Source organism: Pelobates fuscus, chromosome 1 (assembly GCF_036172605.1).
Source record: "Pelobates fuscus isolate aPelFus1 chromosome 1, aPelFus1.pri, whole genome shotgun sequence".
Lineage (NCBI taxonomy): Eukaryota > Metazoa > Chordata > Amphibia > Anura > Pelobatidae > Pelobates > Pelobates fuscus.
Window position 1 is genome coordinate 318168443 of NC_086317.1, and position 14948 is coordinate 318183390.

Genomic DNA, 14948 nt, shown 5'->3' on the forward strand with positions numbered 1-14948 from the left:
ATGTAACCAAGTAATTATTTCGAATACAAACATCACAAATAAAACAAAAGACTATCTATCACTTTAGTATGCTGATGCTTTGTAGAGACTGAAGTTTATTTTTATGATCACGTATTCTTCAGTTTGTATATAATGAAGGTTACATTTTGTGTAACTGAATATAACTTGACATGACATGAGTCATGTTACAGTGAATGAAAAATGGCACTTAAAAACATGCAAAACATTTCTATGACCCCACAACTTATAGCTTCCAGTAATTTAAAATGATTTCAAAATGGAAAAAGGAAACTAAACATTTGAGTACATCCTGGGTCCAAACTTTTGACGCCTTGGACCATGGATGTTTTGGCTTATACGTGTGCAAAACACGAGTTTTAACCATGATTATTACCATTTAAGGGTATAAAAAATAAGTTTGATTCAACTGAATACGTTCTGTTTATTTCTCAGTAAAAATATGCTCATATTATATATTTTATCAGAAAGCTAAAACTTTCCCTTGAGCCTTAGGTTAGTGAGTTAAATGGGAAAAGCACCTTCTGGAAACTAAACAGACGTCAGTTACTTTCTCACTCAACTAAAGTTGACTGTGGATTTTCCAGATTTTTGTTTTCTTGTTGACTTGTTTGGATCCCTTTTACCAAAGTACTGGTAGAACAAATGTTGTGCTTATCCTAGAAAAAAATAATTGAGACAATTTGGTAAATTTGGAACCACCACAGAATTTAGCTGAATTGCCTAGACAAATATGGCCACCTCACCTAGGCCACTTTGTAAGATAGGGTGTCGTATAAAATGAGCAGCTGTGGCAAAAACATCCTAAATTTGGAGCAATTATAAACTACTACTTGAATAGCAATAATCAGAATATTGTACTGGTTTCCCTATAACTTGCTGCTCATAAGTTTGCTGCACAATTACCCTCTATAAAGTATGACCAAATTATTTTAGTTTAAACATTCCTAGCCATATTTGCATTGCCAGTTACAAACATGGCTTGGAGAAACATAATTTGAAAACTGGAATCTTAATATCACGGATGTGTTTTTTATTAACAGTTGAGAATGCCAACATTTTCGAGGTACCAGTGCCACTTAGAAGAATGCATCCATATTGATGCATATGTAGACAAAAGAGCAGAGAATCTCCTGGGCTTGGTAACTTAAGCATTCCACATCAACACAGCATGGATGACTAGCAAGTAACACATTCCGATTGTGGTGGAAACGATCATCATTGGGAATCCCAACCTATGCAGGAAAAGATAAAAACAGATAATATTGAGAACCAAAACAAACAATTTGGGATACGGCTGTGTAAATCTACAGAAAAGACGTAAAATAAAACATAGTGTAACATATTGAGTAACTTTCTTGCAACAGTAATCCGTAAAAACATATGCTTGCTAAATGTAGCAATTACACACACACACACACAAAAAAAAAACTTTTATTCTGCAAAATATTTAGGACATATTCAGCATTCTTTAGTAATTGTCAATCATTATAAAATCCAAAATTACTTTGCAAGTTCAAGATATCTAGGTGCACAAAGCCAAAAAGATATTATATATATATTTTTTTCTAAATCGGAGAAAAAACAATAGGTTTTCAAGACTAATTTGTAAATAGCAATATTTACGACAAATTGATTATTTTATCAAAACTGAAAGTCTGTCATATTTAACTTTCCTTATGGCCTATAAATGAACACACCCACTATCAAGGAAATTAAATTAACACCTTTCCAGTGGTTCAATTTTCTTCCAAAATCAGATAAAGTTGAATGGATAGGGGAGGTAGGGAAATGTAAATAAAAATAGTCTGGTTCTGTGGTTGACACATCATAGAACATGAATTGCACTGGCCCTGTGCAAAAGTCTGAACATGCAATAGAGTAGAACATACAATATAAACAAAACATACTTTGGATTGCATACAATTCACATAATTTAAGGATCTGTGATAATTCAAACTGTGGACCACTGTGATTATGGTAGTGTAGTATTGTAGTGGTAAAACCAGTTATAGTGGCAAACATCTTTTGGTTTATATTTGGAACTAATCTTTGACAGCCATTGACTTATTGACAGTCATATTACTGGCAATAAGAAATATCTAACTTTTACGAATAAAATAATTTTCACAAGGAGTCAAAGACTGGATGCTGCCAAATTTTCTCTTCTCTCAACACTACAACGCACAAATGACTTTGTTCATGTTTGTTATGTGACTAAAATAGATGAGAAACAGTTGGTTCAAAGATATAACTTCATTGCAAGACTTCAAATCCCACACTTTCTTTATATACAGGTTCAGAATATCCAAAGTATATCAATATAAAAATATTTAAGATGGACAGCTTTGCTATTTTGCAATCATGTTTACACAATCTTTAGAATGGAAGGGATTGAGAAAAGTGCAATTAGAAAAACATACTTTTTGACAGATGGCCATATTTAACGGACTCCTGGGTGAGTGTCAATTATACCTTTATAGTTTGGGTGACATTTATAGAGTTTATCATGGCTTTCTCTATTAATGCACTATATTAAATTACATTGATCTATTTTTGCATACACAAATCATCTGAACAGGATACTTTGTTTTTGTGTAGAAAACTAGATGGGCTACTCTAGAGAGGTATGCAAAAACCACATTAGATCTGTAGAAATACATCACTAGAAGTTTAAAGAACAAACGTAATGGACTGGGATCTTCCAACCTAAATAAAATTGTTTCTATATCAATATTACATTTTCTTACTAGTGAATTATGTTAAACTGCACCCTTGAAACTGAACAGAATCGGATAATCTTTCTAAACAGTTTCTATTTTTATGAGTTTAAAACAAGTTGGTATTAACTTTCCATTAATCTCAAGATCAATATATTGGTGCAGTTCTTAGGAGGTAAGCCCTATTTTTTTTACAATCACCAAAGAGTGACAGAGGAAAAGCAATAGGTGGAAAATAGAGCAATAGGGATGATTAGAGAAAAACACTAACAGTAAATTAAAGGAAGGGAAGTCAATAATATTTTTGAAACATATTCTTGAGTGCAAAGCAATCAGAAGATAGGTCTTTAGATAGAAGGCTCAATAGACAAGGGACACTAGATTTCACTGTATATTTAGTAGCAATGAACAAAAATAATATATGTTTTAAGTAATCAAGTGATTTTTTTTATTCATCACCGCCACATTTTCACTAAACAATTTTGGCCATATCTATGACAACCAATTGGGTAGAGTATACGAAAATTGGGATTGCTACAATTATATCATTTTGCATCAAATTTACTCTGCCAGTAAAGTGATAAATTAATTCCAAAACACCCACATTCTTTAAAACATATCAACATTTTCTCATGCACAGTTCACATCATCTCTTTATAAGAATGTAAAATATTTCACACTTCACATTTTTGAATATCTTTTTTCGGTTTAGAAAAATAGTTCCTTAATTGAATGACCATGTTATTCATATCGTCTATTCCCCAGTGAACAGACTGCTGTTCATATCAGCCTGACAATGTTCTCTTTCCAGTACAAATTCATTTTTATTATTTAACATTCTCCAGAGAGTCGTGAAACCATGTTGAGCAAGTCAGAATGTTATAAAAACATGGTCCAAAATACTAAATGATTAGTTGACAAAAATCTATACCGCTAAGGTTTTTTTTTTTTTAGTTTTTTTTAAAGACTTTGTATTGTATATTTTACCCAAACAGAATGGTCTCATCATTTGTTTTAAATAAATAATGCTGTGCTATGGTACATAATTGATGGCTGTTACTTATAGTAGCTATGGAATTTCTTATATTTCCTTTGGTGACCGATTTTATATTTTTACTTTATTAAATTAACAAAGAAAATAAAAACAAGATACGTTACTCTTATAAATATATATATATATATATATATATATATTTTTTTTTTAATTCTTTATTTTTGTCTCGACATATAGAACGGCATCACAGTATATTTCGGCTCAAACAGGGGGCAGAAATAAATAAAAATGTATACATAGCATGTTACAGAATAGAAATGGTGTTACATTTGAAATCTCATTTATGGTCTGCCGCTCATTGTCAAGTTTTCATTTTTGGTGGACATATTATGTCCAGTTAACCATATAAAACATAACAAAACAAAGCAAGACAAAACAAACACACATTCAATAAAGAATTCTATGTATCTACAAGGAACAGTTTGTTACGGTACGTGTTAGGTTTGGTTTTCAGTGTCGTATGTTGCGTTTGGATTGATCTTATGTGGTGTAGGTCACTAAGGTCGTGTATACCTGTTCATGGCACTAGCCCTTATTATCGTCTCACCCTGTGTGTTTCCCCTTCCAGGTTTTCTATCAAGTTGGGGACTTTCGTTTCCAATCGGGTTCTTTCATCAAGCCCTGGGGATTTGTGTGTTTAGGTTCTGGAGTAAGGTCTTTGTTTGGGTGGTCGTAATACTTCTATGTTGGCTGCCGTGCCAGTGCCATATTTTAGTACTGCCCTTCTAACTGCTACCGGTTAGGATCTTATTTTGTGGTGTGCGTGAGGTAGTGAGGTGTTCATGGGCACTGTCTCCTTGTTTGTTTCCTCCTTCGGTCTGTTCAGAGGAGGGGGGGCGCTGTTCCGTGAGCCATTGGTCACCTTGCTTTTGTCAGGGCGTGCGGCGGGCCATGGTCCCGTCCAGTACCTCAGTCTTTGTTTGGTTTGGGGGAGTTTATTTGTTAGCATAGTCTTTCCAAGGTTGCCAGATTTTATGGAATAATTTTTCTGTGTTTCTAATTTGGGCTGTGAGTTTGTCCATCAGGTATGTGTGTTTGATTTTTACCATCACGTCATTGTCTGTGGGGATCATGGGCTTCAGCCAGGCCTGAGCTAGGGCCCTTCTGGCTGCTAGGGTTATCTTGTTGAAGAGGAGTTGTTCTTTTCTGGGGAGACTGTCTATAGATCTAGATAACAGGATGGATCAAGGGTCCAAATCTATATCTCTCTCCAGGGTGTTTGTCAGTGTCTGTATCTGCTTCCAGTATTTGTTGACCCTTGGGCAGTCCCACCACATGTGCACAAAGGTACCCTTGTTACCGCATCCCTCCCAACACGTATCTGTCATGGTTTTTTCCATTCTATGTAATTGTACTGGTGTGGTGTACCATCTTATTAGCATTTTATAGGACTGTTCCTTGTGTAACATGCATATCAATGTCTTAGCAGTCGCTTAACAGATGTCTGCCCAGTCCTCTCCTTCCAGTTCCCTACCCAGGTCCATCTCCCACTGGTTTATGTATCTCGGGTCTTTAGCGTCTTTGTCTGGGGCACTGAGTTGCACGTATATGGCTGTTATTAGGCCCTTCTGTACGGTTTCCGCATTACACAGCTGCTCGTAGAAAGTCATCCTTGTGTGGGCTGCTTTTCTAACTTCTGGGTTTTTGGCAAAGTCTCGCAATTGTACATATCTAAATAAGTCTTTTGTGGTCAGGGGTGCTAAGGTTTTTAGGTTGTCAAACATTCTGAAGGACCCACCATCATACATGTGGATGTATCTCTGTATCTCCGTCCTCTCTATTCCCCGAAAGTCTTGTGCGCTCAGCCCAGGCTCGAATGCTTTGTTCTGTAAATACGGAGTAAGTGGTGAGGGTGTGTGTTTTAGGGCGTATTTGGTGGCCGTCAGATCCCATATTCGTATGGAATTTAGGATCGCCGGTCAGGTGGTTCGAATGGGTGGTCTGTCCTGTTTGGGTACCCATATCCAGAATTGCGGTAGGTCTGTACTCAGTTTCATTTCCAGGTTGACCCACCAGTGGGAGCCTTCTTGTAAGTGCCATGCTACTATTTTGGCTAGCTGAGCTGTCAGATAGTATGGACATAGGTTTGGAAGTCCCAGTCCACCCCTAGATTTCGCTCAGTACAGTACTTGTCTGGCTACTCTGTGGCGTTTTTGTGCCCATATGAAGTTATCTATATTTCTTTGTAGTATCATTAGGTATTATTTGGTAACTTTAATCGGTAGGGCTTGGAATAAGAACAGCAGGCGAGGGATCATTGTCATTTTAATGGCATGTAGTCTGTCTATCAATGAGATTGTTTTTTCTTGCCATTTTTCTATGTCCCGACAAAGTTCCTGGATACTGGGTGTGTAATTCGCATTATACAGTTTATCTGAGTCCGCAGTGAGTTTAATACCTAGGTATTTAATGTCGGATTGTGTGAATTTGAGAGGATGGGTGGTTTTTATTCTGTTGACCTCCTCGGCGTCCATTCCAATTTGCATGGCCATCGATTTTTCTAGGTTAATTTTATAGCCAGAGATATATCCGTATTAATCTAGGAGGGACCGGAGTTGGGGTAAGGATAGTTGGGGGTTAGTAAGTGTGACCATTACATCGTCCGCATACGCAGAAAATTTGTACTCCTCCCCATGCGCTCGTATTCCTGTTATTTTCCTGTCTTCCCGTATCCTATGCAGGAGTGGCTCTAGTGTTAGGACAAACAACAGGGGGGGATAGGGGGCATCCCTGTCTGGTACCATTGTTGGGTCTGAGAGGGGTCGGGGCTGCTCCCGGCACGAGGGTTTGCGCCCTGGGTTCTGTGTATATGGCTTTTATGCCTTTAATGAATGGTCCTGGCATTTGTAGGTGCTCTAAGAGTGAGAAGAGGTAGTGCCATTGGACCCTGTCGAACGCCTTCTCCGTCCAAGGACAAAATCAGAGAAGGCATCCGAGTCCTTACCGCACACCATATGACATCTGCTCCCGTCCTAGTGTTCTCGTACAGCTGCCTTAATGGTACGAAGCCGACCTGATCCGAATGGATCAATGTCGTCAGGAGGGGCATGGTCCGACCATGTGATAAGGTTAATTCTTACAGATTGGATCCATAGGATCCCTCCTTGGTTAACCAGGAACAGGTCTATGCGGGAGTATGTGGAATGTGCCGCCGAGTAGAACATATAGTCCCACTGTCCTGGGTTTTGTAGCCTCCAGGGGTCTAGCAATTTCGTCTTTTGAATGAACTTGGCTAGCAGTTTGTCTTGTCCCCCTCCCTGCTGGGCCCTCTGATCTCCCGGTGGCATGCTGCGATCAAACGCCGGGCAGGGCATCGAGGTCGCCCCCCAGCACGAAACCTCCATGTGGCAGTGTTTGTATTAAATGGAGTAGCTGCTCCCAGAATTCCGGGTCTGGGTGGTTGGGTACGTATATGTTGATCAGTTGATATGTGGTGGTGTATATGGTCCCTGTGAGAATGATGTACCTGCCCGTGGTGTCGGTCTGTTTATTATGGGTGACAAAAGGGCATTTTTTGTATATGAGTATTTCTACTCCATTTTTCTTTACTAGAGCTCTGGAGGAATATGACCTGGTGTATAAATTAATCCAGGCTGAGCGCAGAAGAGATGTGGAGCACTGATTCTGCCTCAATTACAGGTGGCAGTTCGGAGGGGTGCAGGAGTCTCCCTTCAGCCTAGATGTTCCATAAGTGCCTGTTTAACCTGCTACTGGTCTGCCTGGGCCAAAGCGCCGAGGGCTTGACCCAGAGACATCGTCCACATCGACGGAGGGTCTACCACCGCGGGCAGCGGCAAAACATTGGGCCCCCCACTACTTCCGGTTTGAAAGGGACTTGGCCCTTGAGAGGTACTGGGTCCATGGCTCGAAGAGGTCGGCCTTCATACTGGCTTGGGTCTGGAGAGTGGACTTCCCTCACTCCTAACGTGCTGTCAACTTTGAATGCTGCTCTGCTGCAAGTGAAAGCGTCCTATGCCTGGGAATCAGCTAAACCAGGACTTTCTGTGGTCACCTGCAGCATGCCATGCCATGTCGGGGGCCTACCATTACAAGACGCTATTGTGTCTGTGCCAGGCTCAATTAGCACAGTATGGTTTCCTGCACATGATGTCCCTTCTCCCAATTTTATTTTACTCTTCTATGTTGGGTGGTGCAGTGACTTACAAGTGAGATCCATTCCAGTGGTACAGGTTTGCTGGCTAGCTCTGTTAATGTACTCCTGTCCCCAATCGTTAGGTTAATGTCTCACAAGAAATGTTTATTCTCTATAAAATGTGCAGCATTACTGCCATTCATGCTATATCTATGCCTATTCGTTACCAGACCAGTTCCTAGCCTGTTTCCTACTCTCATGACACTCAGTTACTCTACCATTACTCTAACTAGCATACTATTCACCACGTCTTGCATGTTTTGAATTTCTTCAACTGTTGTGACCTACAATTAGACATGTATGCATGGCCTGTCTATATCTACACCTTAAAAATGTGCCACTACTTTAACGCCATATGTAGCGGAGTGCCCTGTACCCCGGCTAGGTACCTCCGCCAAAGGACCGCTTCCTAGCTGGAGCAGGGGACAAACCGCAGCACTTCGCCGTGGCTGGACCGGGGGCCCTGGAACTGCTCCTTCCTGGAGCCGAATGGGTAATTCGCTCTAGTCCTTGCAAGGACTTTCCCCGTTGAATCTCCTGCAAGCTGGAACAGCAGACACAGGAGGAAGTCTTCTTTCCCTCCAATAACAGGATGACACACAGTTTTGGAGTGTACGCACGAATCTCAGCTTTAATGGTTAAGATTGGCTTTTATACCATTCCTCAGGGCAGGGGAAAACCCCCTGGATCTGATGAAACACTGAATTACCAGATGTACAAAACAATAAAAACAATGTACAGTGTCTGACACTCCCCTACAGTGTCCACAATCCCTACCCTCTGCCTGTGATACAATTAACAAAGACAATGGGCTAACTCAATTAACTCTAAACATAAAAAAACTGATTTTTACAAACCCCAAGAAGTACCACAGAATACAACATATCCTTACAGCCCCGATCTTTGTGAACAACATATCCAAAAATCACCCAGATCCGTTCAGGGGTTCAGGAATTTCCTGGAAGTCTTATTTTTGCCCCACCGTGCACATGGTCCCATGCCCAAAACCGTTCCATACACTCGACAACAAAACACTGCTTGACAATTTAAGATGGCCGCCGCCGCCGCCGCCACCACATGTTTGAATCTGCTCCAGTTAAAAGTCCAAGAGGCAGAAACAGTACTTTTGAACATGGGTTATCACAGGACCCATAGTCCCAGATTAAAAGGCTGGCAAGTAGTCCCCTCCAAAAACCTGTGGCAAATTCAGCTAAAAGGGGGAGTTTGCCACACCATATATGTGAAAAACTGTGATATTACTGTGCTTACATATGCTGTTGTGGCATCATAAGATGTTTTGTTACCTCATGCACAACAAAAAATAAAGAATTAAACGAAGTAAAATAAAATTAATTGCTGCTCTACAACTGGTGGCATAGAATGTTTTAGTGGAAGTAAGTTAGTCTCTTGAAGCTACAGCATGGGACTATTGCGCTTTTTTTCCCCACCTTGGGTAGAATATAAATTGAGTTTTGAATACTCCACCTTTGTAAAGAAAGGATTTTATTTATTTTATTATTGGAGTGTTCCTTCGATAGGCAATGTGACAAATCCCTTCTAGGAGCAGAATGAACATACTTGATACTCAGGCAGCAAGTCTAACCATTTTAGACAGTGATACAATTGCGTACACACACACACACAAACACTGATCAGCCACAACATTAAAACCCACTGATAGGTAAAGTAAATAACTGATTATATAATTACAATGGCACCTGTCAATGAAGAGGGGGGATATATTAGGCAGTCAGTTCTTTAATTTCATGGGTGGAAAAATAGGCAAGTGAAAAGACCTGGGTGACTTTGATAAGGATTTACAAAGTAGTAGCTAGATGACTAGGTCAGAGGATCAACAAAATTTCAAGTCTTGTGGGGTGTTCCCAGTATACAGGAAGGACAGCAAGTAAGCCGGCATCACATCATGGGTGCCCAAGGCATGGGTAGCAAAGGCTTGCCTGTCTGGTTTCCGATCACAAAGATATGTTATTGTAACGCAAATTGCTGAAAATCTCAATGCTGGTCATGATAGAAAGGAGTCATAGCACACAGTGCATCACACAGTTTACTGCATATGGAGCTGCATAGCCACAGACCAGTCAGAGTGCTTGTGATGACCTCTACTTCCAAAAGCACCTTCAATGGGGCACATGAGCATGAGAACTTGAAATGGAGCTATGGACCAAGAAGGTTGCCTGATCTGATGAATCAGATTTTCTTTTAGATCACGTGGATGGCCGTGTGCAGCATCTACCTGGAGAAAAGGTGGAAGAAGGCAGACAATGGAGGCAGTGTTATGCACTGGGCAATGTTCTGCTGGGAAACCTTTGTTCCTGACTTTCATGTGAATGTAACTTTGCAACAATCTCTAGGTAGGTGGTACTTGTTAGACCAAGTACACCCTTTCATGTCATTGGTGTTCCCAGATTGCAGTGACCTCTTTCAGCATAATAATGTGCCATGCTACACTGAAAAAAAAAATGTTCAGGAACGGTTTGAGGAATTCAACAGAGTTCATGGTGTTTCCTTTGCCTGCAAATTTCCATCATCTCAGATTGAGAATCTGTGGGATGTGCTGAACCAATAAATCAGATCCATGGAGGCACCACCTTACAGGACTTGCTGTCTTGTGGTGTCCATGCTTCAATGCATCAGAGCTGTTTTGGCAGCATGAGCATACACAGTATTAGGATCTACACAATATGGTAGTTTTAAAGTTTGTTTTTCAAATCATGCAAATAGGTGCATGCAAATGATTGTTACGAAAACATGTGTAGCTATAGTGACGTCAGAATTAAGTTATGGTATAAATTCCAATAACGGACTTACCACCGTGTGTTAAAAAGAAAAGGAGTAAGATATACAGGATCTTGAAAAATCCACTGCAGTCTAGAAATAAATGATCACTTTGTGTTACATTTAGCCAGGGAGAAAATATTTGAAACACCTTTCCATCATATATTGTAACTAGCTATGGCCAAATTGCTAAATAAATTTCATTTAAAGTATTGATTTTAGCATTGTTACCTACCCAGGGAGTTCATTAAGTGGCCATCTTGGTATCTGCTCAGTAATTTTAATAACTAATGTAGGAGAAAAAGGTTTCCATAATCAAGATCAAAGCCTGTAACTGTTTTTTCAGACTAAATTTGACAGGAAATACTGTGCCCTTGTTATGGCTTCTAAAAAACATTTACAATTTCTAAATGCCACTGCGCACGCGCGCACACACACGCACGCACACACACACACACACATACATACAAACCAGTGTTTATGACCAAGTGGTTACTAAAAAAGACTGAACATAACGCAAGGTATTGCAAATGGGGTGTCTTCTTTAGCCAATTGTATGCCATCATGCGGATAATGCTCATTCCTGGGCTACCATACCAATCTGTCAAATTTCAATGTGAAAAAACAGAAATGCAAGCCTTATATTTGACCCTTTAACTTTAAAAACAGTTTTCATTTTCAAAACAATGTCACATTCACTGACAATATCAACTTTGTTATACAATGTACCATTTTGAAACACTAATGTCTGTGGTCAGTGAAGTCCCCAGAGTAAAACAGTACCCCCTATGTAGAGGTTTTAGGGTGCCTTGGAAAGTTACAGGGTTATAGTGTTCGCAAAAGTAATTTTCTGGACTTTCTGCCTAGGTTGTTAGGCAGGTCCCTCAAATTGTAAATCAATAAAATTATTTAATTATGTAAAAATATTACATAAATATGTACGTATAATTTAAATTATACATATTTATATATGTGAAGTCTATGAGGTCTTTGAAGTAGATGTATATATAATACATACATCATTTAAAAATATATATATTTTGTAATTTATTTTTTATTTATATTTTGATATATATATATATATATATATATATATATATATATATATATATGTGTGTGTGTGTGTGTGTGTGTGTGTGTGTGTGTGTGTGTGTGTGTGAGAGAGAGAGAGTGTGTAATTTAATTCTACTTTGTATTTTTATATTAATATAAAAATACATTTAGTATGACACATAAGAGGAGATATATATATATATATATATATATATATATATATATATATATATATATATATATATATATATATATATATACACATATACACACACACACACACCTTATTTAGAAAATACCGGCACTCCTGGCTTTATAATCAATGTTCTTTTATGGTCAGAGACAACGTTTCAATTCCTCAATGGAAGTTTCATCAGGACATGACATGATATATATAATATCCAATAGAACCCAGCACACACACTCGAAACATGAAAAATGCCGGGTGCATAACAGCCATAGCCAAAAATAATATAAATTGTAATAAATGAAGGCTTGCACTCCCGGTCTGTAGATAAGTTAAAACAATTCTTGTTTATTCCAATTCGTTTAAAACATGATTGCTGCCATCAACGTTTCAGCCACTCCTGTGGCTTTCATCAGGATCAATTCAGCATACAAAAGTTTTTTGTATGCTGAATTGATCCTGATGAAAGCCACAGGAGTGGCTGAAACGTTGATGGCAGCAATCATGTTTTAAACGAATTGGAATAAACAAGAATTGTTTTAACTTATCTACAGACCGGGAGTGCAAGTCTTCATGTATTACTATATATATATATATATATATATATATATATAGATATATATAGATATATATAGATATATATAGATATATATAGATATATATAGATATATATAGATATATATAGATATATATATATATATATATATATATATATATATATATATATATACACACATACATATACATATACACTCACCTCTTATTTGAAAAATCCAATACAATACATACCCTGGTGCAAATCCGCGTACTTCAAATAGTTAAAAATTAGGGTTCGCTCCAAGGGATTTTGTGTAATATTGTTTTACTTAAAGGACTTCAATACAAAGTAACTACAGTCCCGACCGATGTTTTGACCCATATAGAGTCTCTCTCAAGATCTTAAGAAAGACCCTATTGTAATCAAAACAATCAATATAATATTCTTCAATATTAGCATTAATATGAAATACAATTCATTTTGATAAAAAAAATATAAATATATTTATATTTATATTTCCGATATTTCCTTTAAGATTATTTAGGATTCTTGGCCATCTACATGTACACACAGCCTCTTTTGTATTTGATTTCTTCTTTTTACTCTGTAATTCCCAAAGAAAATCACGTAAATACAGTAGATAAGAAGCCATTTTTAACAGAATCTTCTGTGCCTGTATGCTGGTCGGATTTGACACCCAAATCTAAATAACCAAGAAAGGAAAAGAGGCAACTGCTTTTTGTGTATACACCAAACAATGGAATAACTGAATAAGGAAACTGCCAAAATGAGCAGAGTTTAATAAATTCCTTTGTTAAAATTAGCTTCGACTACAAAATGACAGGAAAAAAGTTCTGCCTGTTCCATCCTTTTAAATATTTATGCTGTCAAAGTAGAACTAAGAATGCAAGGAGAGCAATTAAGATATACCGCCTGCAGAAAGCCATGGGATACGTGACACTGACAAATTCACTAGAGGATAACCAGCCCAATCATTACATTGCAGCTTGCTTTCTTAAACTTTACTCAAAGCTGTGCCAGTTCTGATCAAGCACTGCGAGTGCGTGATGAGCTATGCTCATGATTACCTATCAAACGAGCACACAGCTGGAACCATGCAAATTCATAAGTTATGTTGAATAACAATACTATATCTTATTTAAGGGTTAGAAATCACCGTTCACACCTTGACACATACCACAATTGGGAACAAACTAATCTACTATCCAGACTGCCAAATAACAATTTTGAATGCAGTCCAAAAAAAAGGTAAGAAAATCTAAAAATATATTTTGAGCAGAGTTATAATACTCTATGTAAATTTGCAAGGCAAAACCTCATGTAAACATCGCTTTTAGTGGTCATTAAGTTTATACCTTTCATAATATAATTAGAATGCCAACGGTTACTTTTTTTTCTAGCAGGGTTATTCACTACAGTCCAGATTTTGTGCAAATGGTAAAATGAAGGATAAAATTGTAATCAATACTATAGAATCACTCACAACAGCATAAACATGCAGAACAGTTGTCTCAAGTACACCGGATGTAACTAATCAAGGGTTTCGTTAGTTGCACCAGATGTGCTTGAGCTGGAACATTTGCTTCAGCTGAAATACCTGCATTGGCTAGGAGTTTGAGTGTCCTGTTTGACTGCATGTTAGAAATATGGCCAAGTCAAAAGAATGGTCCACAAAGTTAGAAATCTATATGTTATGTATATTTGTTTTATAACATATACCATACAACAAAAGCAACGAAGCAAAAACAATAAAATAAAATTATATATATATATATATATATATATATATATATATATATATAATAAAGCTATTAATCCTATAGGTATCAGTTATAACACTTATTCATTGTTCTACATATCTTTGCCAATGATGTTCAGTAATGCAAATACTGCTACCAATGTAGCAATACAAATGCCAATGCCATACATACAAACAATCATGATAACATTGATAAAAGACTAGGCAAAATATGTTGTCCACAAAGTTAAGAAAAAAGATCACCCCCCCTCCACAAACAAGAAACAGGATTCAAAAAGATAGCAAATGCACTGAATGTTCCTAGAGACACCATTAAAAGCATAGTTGGCAAGTGTAAAGTTAAAGAAACAGTGGGGGGCGAGGCTGACCGCCGAGCAAGATGGCAGTGTAAGGATTTGCTCCGGCACATGGGCTCCATAATCAACCACTAATTGCAAGCAGAGAAATTAAACAATAACATCATTCAACATGACACAACCTAAGGCAAAGAAATCTGTGTCGAAAATGGACAAAATGGCCTTTTTCGGGCAAAAAACAGCGCACGCTGAATCTGCGCGGCCCGCGCTCCAAGATGGCGGCAAGGACACAGATGCAGATATCGCCTACCCCGCAATAGAGGGACCTCGCCTGCAGGACTGCCTCACGAAGA

At 38.1% G+C, this 14948-nt stretch overlaps 1 protein-coding gene across 2 annotated transcripts in view; it reads right to left on the minus strand.

Moving 5' to 3' along the window:
• Window positions 1-741: 741 nt before the first annotated feature.
• OCA2 (OCA2 melanosomal transmembrane protein) overlaps window positions 742-14948 on the minus strand; it is a 300931-nt gene continuing 286724 nt past the window's right edge. For both annotated transcript variants that reach the window (XM_063459252.1, XM_063459243.1), the window contains exon 24: window positions 742-1253. In XM_063459252.1, the coding sequence (XP_063315322.1) occupies window positions 1166-1253 (88 nt within the window). In that variant the 3' untranslated portion in view covers window positions 742-1165. The remainder of the gene's footprint in view (window positions 1254-14948) is intronic.